This window comes from Siphateles boraxobius, unplaced genomic scaffold (genome assembly GCF_051911475.1).
Source record: "Siphateles boraxobius isolate OS27281-9 unplaced genomic scaffold, OSU_SipBor_1 137, whole genome shotgun sequence".
NCBI lineage: Eukaryota > Metazoa > Chordata > Actinopteri > Cypriniformes > Leuciscidae > Siphateles > Siphateles boraxobius.
In genome coordinates this window covers 2,015,090-2,025,000 of record NW_027508741.1, presented here as the reverse complement: position 1 = coordinate 2,025,000, position 9,911 = coordinate 2,015,090, and the positions used below count along the sequence as shown (strand labels likewise).

Here is a 9,911-nt window from a genome sequence, read left to right as displayed (position 1 = left end):
ACACTATCCCTAAACCTACCCATCACACACACACACACACACACACACACACACTGCCACTATCCCTAAACCTACCCATCACACACACACACACACACACACACACACACACACACACACACACACACACACACACACACACACTGCCACACTATCCCTAAACCTACCCATCACACACACACACACACACACACACACACACTGCCACTATCCCTAAACCTACCCATCACACACACACACACACACACACACACACACACACACACACACACACACACACACACACACACTGCCACTATCCCTAAACCTACCCATCACAGGAGACATTCTGCATTTTTACATTTTTAATAAAACACTGCTTAGTATGTTTTTAAAGCCATTTGAAATATGAGGACTGAACGTGAAAAACGCTTAACGTGAAAAACGCTTAACGTGAAAAACGCTTAACGTGAAAAACGCTTACCGTGGCTTACTGCACTAAGAGAGTGATATTAAAAGACCAAACTCAGTACACATCATATTAATAAACCATACTATGAATATAAAAATAAGATGAGTCCAAAATATGAACGCAACGCGTTTAATTACACGTTAAGCATTTTCTTCCCATAGAAAACTGTTATAAGAAAACGCTTAACGTGGCTTTTAATATCACTGCCTTAGTAGCCTACAGTAAGCCACGTTAAGCGTTTTTCACGTTAAGCGTTTTTCACGTTAAGCGTTTTTCACGTTAAGCATTTTCTTCCCATAGAAAACTGTTATAAGAAAACGCTTAACGTGGCTTTTAATATCACTGCCTTAGTAGCCTACAGTAAGCCACGTTAAGCGATTTTCACGTTAAGCGTTTTTCACGTTAAGCGTTTTTCACGTTAAGCGTAAAGCGTTTTTCACGTTAAGCGTTTTTCACGTTAAGCGTAAAGCGTTTTTCACGTTAAGCGTTTTTCACGTTAAGCGTTTTTCACGTTAAGCATTTTTCACGTTAAGCGTTTTTCACGTTAAGCGTTAAGCGTTTTTCACGTTAAGCATTTTTCACGTTAAGCGTTTTTCACGTTAAGCGTTAAGCGTTTTTCACGTTAAGCGTTTTTCACGTTAAGCGTTTTTCACGTTAAGCGTTAAGCGTTTTTCACGTTAAGCGTTTTTCACGTTAAACGTTTTTCACGTTAAGCGTTTTTCACGTTAAGCGTTTAGAATGTCCCGATAAAGCAGCTTCGCCGAGACTACAAAGAGACATGTGGTGTGTGTGTGTGTGTGTGTTTGTTTCTTTTGTAAAAGTTTCCTGGATATAACTTCCCTATTTGATGCACAATTTTCCTTACAAATTATATTATCAGCATTACAATGTGAGTAAATGTAGCCGTGTAAACTGTAATGGATGATTCCACCCTTCTAGAACAATGTGCATTTACGTTTAGATTGTAACATATTTAAAAGCATGGAATTAAAGTGTGTAATTAGTGTTAGCTCACTATCTTAGCCTTTTTCAGTGCATTAGGTGAGGTAATCTGATAATATTAGTGATTCTCATTTATCAAAACATTAGTACCGTTTTGGAGAGAAATTGGGTATTTTTTAATCTCTCCGTTTAACCCATCTGATGGTGTGTGATGCTGAACTATCATGAGTTTCTAAAGGTTTTTGAATTCTTTGCACAGTTATGAATATTGATATTTTATGTGCAACAATAGCATGCTCAGGCCCAGTGGCCTTTCGCCTAATTTTAAATGCTTTTCCCCCCAATTAATATGATTTAAATGGTGATGAGTTTACTGATTTGATGCATTTTAAAAAGATGGATGATATTGATATTCTTCAATCTTTCTGACAAAGAATAAAATATAATGTGAATTACAGTATACATGTGCAATTTTTTAAAATGTATAAATTGTAGTGCACAGTGTTTATTATAAAGTTTATTATATATTTTTGTAATGTAATGCTACTTTTACTTGAGTATGTTTTTTCAGTACTCTTTCCAGCACTGCTCAAAGGTCAAAAGGTGAAGTCGTTAAACGTTCATCATGAGTTCACGTCAAAATACTAAGACATTCCTACTTTTCTTTTGAAAGGGTTGTTGAAAAATTGCGTTAGATTTAAAAACTGCGACTTAGAAAGCAGTGTGTGTTTGATATATATGTGTGTGTGTGTGTTTACTTTGATGCTCAGTCACACTCTTCTCTTCTCTGTGATTGTTTGTGCTTCTCGACTGGAAACCCCCTGGTTTGCTCATCGATGATCTCACACCTGTGTGTGTGTGTGTGTGTGTGTGTGCTCTTGCACAGGACCTCACTGCGCCATCAAAGCGCTGCTTGACTTCTGCTCTGACCACAGACACGAGAACCGGCTTCGTTCTGCAGAGTTTCAAGCCAGAGGCACTCGCCTCGACTCCACATCATAACTCATGCTATTAATGTGTTCGTGGACTTTATATGATCAGTGCACGTTATTCCAGAGCGCATAATGCTCGTCTTTATAGTCTTTCATGATCAGACTGTGAGAACTTACTCCACCCAAGCTTAGCAACTGAAACTAAGACTCAAACTATTGGTCAAAAAACATTTGGGTAAACTGGAAAAAAAACATAAAAAAAAATCACACTTAATGAAAAACTAAACAAAACTAACAACTGTTACTGAAAAACTACCTGAAATAAAAAAATTGTTTAAACAATTAAACAAAAAAATTAATTGTTTTCGCAGATTAATAAGCTCTTTACTGTGGCGTAAAATCTGGGGAATGTTAGGGAAATGCCTCTCTGTAAAAAAATTATTGTTGGTTTAACTTAAATTAAGGAACCTGGTTGCCTTATTTTTGAGTATATTGAAATTAAAAATTTGAGTTAATACAAAGAAGGAGATTGATTTAATCAACAATCTCAAAACATTGTCATCTGAACCTCATTAATTATCTAAGTTGAATTGACAAAAGAAAAAAAGTTGTGATGATAAACCATGAAAATATTTGTATTTTTTACTGTGTATATGGCGCTTCATGCATGTGAAGTTAACCACTGAATTATTCATAAATTGAACTTTTAAGTTGGATTTATTTGGTTTCTATGTTCATTTCAAACCATTATTTTATTTTTTGCACAAGAGTTAACTTTAATCTGTGCAAACATTAAACTGAAATAAAACGTCTTGCTTTGGTTTACACTGGAACACTTCTGTCAACTCAACTATACAACTAAACATATGTGTTCACAAAATAAAAACTAAACTAAAACTAACAAAACCATTAATGAAACTAACTAAAACTAAACTGAAATTTAAAGCGAAACTGAAAACGATAGTAAAATAAAAACTAATTTAAAAATGCAAAACTATAATAATCTCGGCTCCACTTCTCCATTCCTTTGAGCCGTTTTCACTCATGAATATTTATATTTTCTTGGAATTTTCTACGATAAATTGAACATTGTTGCAGATTTCGCTGATTTAAATGACATGAACTAAAATTGCTTTTCATAGATGCAGTTTTGTTGAAATTATGAAGTAGAGCCATATGAAATATGTTTTATTTTTTTTCCAAAGTTCTCAAATTTTCTGTCATTTCAATTTCATGACTCTTTTAATAATCAAAAACATTGGTAATCGAATTAATGCATAAAACTTTAAAGATTTAATTAATTTTTAAAAAAAATCTAAATAATTTGCAAATAATATTTTTTTTGCTGCACAGCACAGATTTTTTTACATTTAATCAGATAAAAATTAATTGTGTGATATTCTTTAAAAAATATTTATAAACTGTATTTTTATTATTTTGACAAGTGCATTCTACTGTACTTATAGTAATATATATATATATATATAGTAATATATAAATGTATATTTATTCAGCAATTTTGTGCATACATTCTCTTTATACACACACATATATACACACACACACATATATATATATATTTACATATACGTATAAAACTAATTTTACACAATATTTAATGAACATTCACTGAAACTTTTTAATCAGGAAATTCAAGATTTTTAAACCTAAAAGAGGAAAATATCAGCCAATGTTCCTGAACGATCTGTTAATGCGCAGCCTCGAGTTTAAGCCTTATTTAAATGCTGAAATCCGGTAAAATATAATACACTAACATGATGTGTGTGTGTGTGTGTGGGTGGTTTCTCGTCCGGCTTCATGTTTATGCATCGAGACGTGGCGTCAGATGAGCTTTATATGGATTAGATTAGTCTCACGGTTGTGCTTTCTGGAATTGGTTTTGCTGGTTCTGCTCTGCATACAGATGATGACCATAATCATAATCATAATCACCACATACGAGTAATTACAGTCATGTTTTCTGGGAGCTTTGAGTCGGGGGAGAGTGACACAATTAATGCTTGACAGAAGACCCTGATAACACACCCTTCAACAGCACTTTTCTCACACACACACACACACACACACACGCACACACGCACACACACACGCACACACACACACACGCACGCACGCAAGCACGCACGCACGCACGCACGCACGCACGCACGCACGCACGCACGCACGCACGCACATATATCAAGAAACATTTATGATTAGCACTGTTGAAAACTGTTGTGCTGTCTCAGATTTGTGTGGCAACAGTCAACACCATACAAAAAGTTTGGGGAAAATATTTATATATATATATATATAAAAATTAATCGAAGAATGCATCAAATTGAAAAATTTACTTTTATAGTGTTACAACCGATTTCAATTTCAAATAAATTCTGTTTATTTGATCTTTCTATTCTATAATCATAAAAAATAAAATCTATCATGTTTCCCACAGCAATATTATGCACCAAAAACTTTACATTTTTAATAATTGATCATCAGTAAATATTGATCATCAAATCATCATATTATAGTGATTTCTGAAGGATCATGTGACACTGAAGACTGGAGTAATGATGCTGAAAATTCAGCTTTGATCACAGGAATAAATTACACTTTAATATATATTCACATAGAAAACAGATGATTTACACTGGAATAATATTTCACTGTTTTTAATGTATTTTTGATTAAATGAATGCAGCCGATGAGCAGAAGAGACTCTCAGACATATTAAAACATTGATGACTCAAACCTGTGATGCTTGTGGTGTGTGTGTGTGTGTGTGTGTCTCTGTCTGTTTGTCTGTCTGTGTGTGTGTGTGTGTGTGTGTGTGTGTGTGAGCGTGTATGTGCGTGTGTGTCTGTCTGTTTGTCTGTCTGTGTGTGTGTGTGTGTGTGTGTGTGTGTCTGTGTGTGTGTGTGCGTGTCTGTGTGTGTGTGTGTGTGTGTGTTTGTTCAGAGAGAAACGAGACTCTAACTCCAACTTTTCTTTTGTTGTTTCCAGCGTTCAACCGTTGCTGTAAAGACGCCGGGTTCTTCATGGTGTTCAAGTGTCGAGAGGAGAACGCGGCCATGAAGGAGTGTCTGACGCTGCAGTGAGTCTCGCATCACAACTCGCATCACAACCCGCATCACAACCCGCATCACAACTCGCATCACAACTCGCATCACAACCCGCATCACAACTCGCATCACAACTCGCATCACAACTCTCATGACAACCCGCATCACAACTCGCATCACAACTCGCATCACAACTCGCATCACAACCCGCATCACAACTCGCATCACAACTCGCATCACAACTCGCATCACAACTCGCATCACAACCCGCATCACAACTCGCATCACAACTCGCATCACAACCCGCAACACAACCCGCATCACAACTCGCATCACAACCCGCATCGCAACCCGCATCGCAACCCGCATCGCAACCCGCATCGCAACCCGCATCGCAACCCGCAACACAACCCGCATCACAACTCTCATCACAACTCTCATCACAACTCGCATCACAACTCGCATCACAACCCGCATCACAACCCGCATCACAACCCGCATCACAACCCGCATCACAACCCGCATCACAACCCGCATCACAACCCGCATCACAACCCGCATCGCAACCCGCATCGCAACCCGCATCGCAACCCGCATCGCAACCCGCATCACAACTCGCATCACAACCCGCATCACAACTCGCATCACAACTCGCATCACAACTCGCATCACAACCCGCATCACAACCCGCATCACAACCCGCATCACAACTCGCATCACAACTCGCATCACAACCCGCATCACAACTCGCATCACAACCCGCATCACAACCCGCATCACAACCCGCATCACAACCCGCATCACAACTCTCATCACAACTCTCATCACAACCCGCATCACAACCCGCATCACAACCCGCATCACAACCCGCATCACAACCCCCATCACAACTCTCATCACAACTCTCATCACAACCCGCATCACAACCCGCATCACAACCCGCATCACAACTCGCATCACAACCCGCATCACAACCCGCATCACAACCCGCATCACAACCCTCATCACAACCCGCATCACAACCCTCATCACAACCCGCATCACAACTCTCATCACAACTCTCATCACAACCCGCATCACAACCCGCATCACAACCCGCATCACAACCCTCATCACAACCCTCATCACAACCCTCATCACAACCCGCATCACAACCCGCATCACAACCCGCATCACAACCCGCATCACAACCCGCATAACAACTCGCATCACAACCCGCATCACAACTCGCATCACAACCCGCATCACAACCCGCATCACAACTCGCATCACAACCCGCATCACAACCCGCATCACAACCCGCATCACAACCCGCAACACAACTCGCATCACAACTCTCATCACAACTCTCATCACAACTCTCATCACAACTCGCATTACAACTCGCATCACAACTCGCATCACAACTCGCATCACAACCCGCATCACAACTCTCATCACAACTCTCATCACAACTCTCATCACAACTCTCATCACAACTCTCATCACAACTCTCATCACAACCCGCATCACAACCCGCATCACAACCCGCATCACAACTCGCATCACAACTCGCATCACAACTCGCATCACAACCCGCATCACAACCCGCATCACAACCCGCATCACAACTCGCATCACAACTCGCATCACAACCCGCATCACAACCCGCATCACAACTCGCATCACAACTCGCATCACAACTCGCATCACAACCCGCATCACAACCCGCATCACAACCCGCATCACAACTCGCATCACAACCCGCATCACAACCCGCATCACAACTCGCATCACAACTCGCATCACAACCCGCATCACAACCCGCATCACAACCCGCATCACAACCCTCATCACAACCCTCATCACAACCCTCATCACAACCCGCATCACAACCCGCATCACAACCCGCATCACAACCCGCATCACAACCCGCATAACAACTCGCATAACAACTCGCATCACAACCCGCATCACAACTCGCATCACAACCCGCATCACAACCCGCATCACAACTCGCATCACAACCCGCATCACAACCCGCATCACAACTCGCATCACAACCCGCAACACAACCCGCAACACAACCCGCAACACAACTCGCATCACAACTCTCATCACAACTCTCATCACAACTCTCATCACAACTCTCATCACAACTCTCATCACAACTCGCATCACAACTCGCATCACAACTCGCATCACAACCCGCATCACAACCCGCATCACAACCCGCATCACAACCCGCATAACAACTCGCATAACAACTCGCATCACAACCCGCATCACAACTCGCATCACAACCCGCATCACAACCCGCATCACAACTCGCATCACAACCCGCATCACAACCCGCATCACAACTCGCATCACAACCCGCAACACAACCCGCAACACAACCCGCAACACAACTCGCATCACAACTCTCATCACAACTCTCATCACAACTCTCATCACAACTCGCATCACAACTCGCATCACAACTCGCATCACAACTCGCATCACAACCCGCATCACAACTCGCATCACAACTCTCATCACAACTCTCATCACAACTCTCATCACAACTCTCATCACAACTCTCATCACAACTCGCATCACAACTCGCATCACAACCCGCATCACAACCCGCATCACAACTCGCATCACAACCCGCATCACAACTCGCATCACAACTCTCATCACAACTCGCATCACAACCCGCATCACAACTCGCATCACAACTCGCATCACAACCCGCATCACAACTCGCATAACAACTCGCATCACAACCCGCAACACAACTCGCATCACAACCCGCATCACAACTCGCATAACAACTCGCATCACAACCCGCAACACAACCCGCATCACAACTCGCATCACAACCCGCATCACAACCCGCATCACAACTCGCATCACAACCCGCATCACAACCCGCATCACAACCCGCATCACAACCCGCATCACAACCCGCATCACAACTCTCATCACAACCCGCATCACAACCCGCATCACAACTCGCATCACAATCCGCATCACAACCCGCATCACAACCCGCATCACAACCCGCATCACAACCCGCATCACAACTCTCATCACAACCCGCATCACAACCCGCATCACAACTCGCATCACAACCCGCATAACAACTCGCATAACAACTCGCATCACAACCCGCATCACAACCCGCATCACAACTCGCATCACAACCCGCAACACAACCCGCAACACAACTCGCATCACAACTCTCATCACAACTCTCATCACAACTCTCATCACAACTCGCATCACAACTCGCATCACAACTCGCATCACAACTCGCATCACAACCCGCATCACAACTCTCATCACAACTCTCATCACAACTCTCATCACAACTCTCATCACAACTCTCATCACAACTCGCATCACAACCCGCATCACAACTCGCATCACAACCCGCATCACAACCTGCATCACAACCCGCATCACAACTCGCATCACAACCCGCATCACAACTCTCATCACAACTCGCACTATACAGAATGTATTAATCTTTGTTAATGTTAATTTCAACATTTACTTATACTTTATTAAGATCTAGTTAACATTAGTTAATGCACTGTGAACTAACAATTAGCTGAATTTTAAATTTTTGAAAAAACAAAAATTAACAAATACATTAACTAATGAACCTTATTGTAAAGTGTTACCAATTAATTGATCAATACCAGCATTGGAGTGACTTTGTTTTAAAATATTAGAAAAACTTATTGAATTCAATGCAAAAATGTATGCATTTAAAGTAAAAACTATAGTATCATTAAAAGGCTAAAATTCATGCAAAAAATTTAGGACATATTTTTGCATGATGTATTTTCATTCATTATTTGTATGATCTTACAGAATTGGAGTGATCAACAATCAATGCTCGTTGTTAATGCATTGATTAACAGTTGCATTAATATTATATTAGTACATATAATACTGTTCTATTAGTATTGTATTGATGACGGATGTGTTGTGAACGGTTGCACTCTGCTCATCAGTTATCAGGATCCTGCGTTCTTCGAGGAGTGTAAGCAGGAGTATCTGAAGGAGAAACGGGAGTTTCAAGAGACTGGGATTCCAGCCAGGAACCGGAAGCAGAAGATTCCCACCAGCATGTAGAAGAAATCCCGTTTCTGACCAATCCTGGAAGATGTTTCCGGCGTTTGAGGGATTCTGACGGATCTGTCGTCTTGCTGCTGTTTATATTCATGATTAGCTCTTATAAAACATCACTAGCACCAAAAGCCTGATCAAAATTCATTGAGAATTTGTTTGATTTGCATCAGATGTGTGTGTGTGTCTCGGGGGAATTACTACCGCATCATGTGAAAGCAAATGCTTTTTGTGTTTCTTTGTTTTAAAATACAAATCCAGAGATTCGTGAAGCTTGTGTGGATTTTCAATCAGTTGCAGAAAAAAAAAATGTAAATAATTGGTGACAATGTTATACTTTTAATAATAAAACAATGTTTTCAGTTAATGTGTCTGAAAGTCTCTTTTGTTCACCAAGGCTGCATTTATTTGATCAGA

General features: G+C 40.9%; 1 protein-coding gene across 1 annotated transcript in view; it reads left to right on the top strand.

Annotated features, from left to right (window-relative positions):
* The window catches only part of cmc1 (C-x(9)-C motif containing 1), a 23,654-nt gene extending 13,793 nt beyond the window's left edge, over positions 1-9,861 (top strand). Inside the window, exons 3-4 of the mRNA XM_077229971.1 lie at positions 5,332-5,422; positions 9,380-9,861. Coding sequence (XP_077086086.1) covers positions 5,332-5,422; positions 9,380-9,500 — 212 coding nt within the window. The 3' untranslated portion in view covers positions 9,501-9,861. The remainder of the gene's footprint in view (positions 1-5,331; positions 5,423-9,379) is intronic.
* The last annotated feature ends 50 nt before the right edge of the window (positions 9,862-9,911 follow it).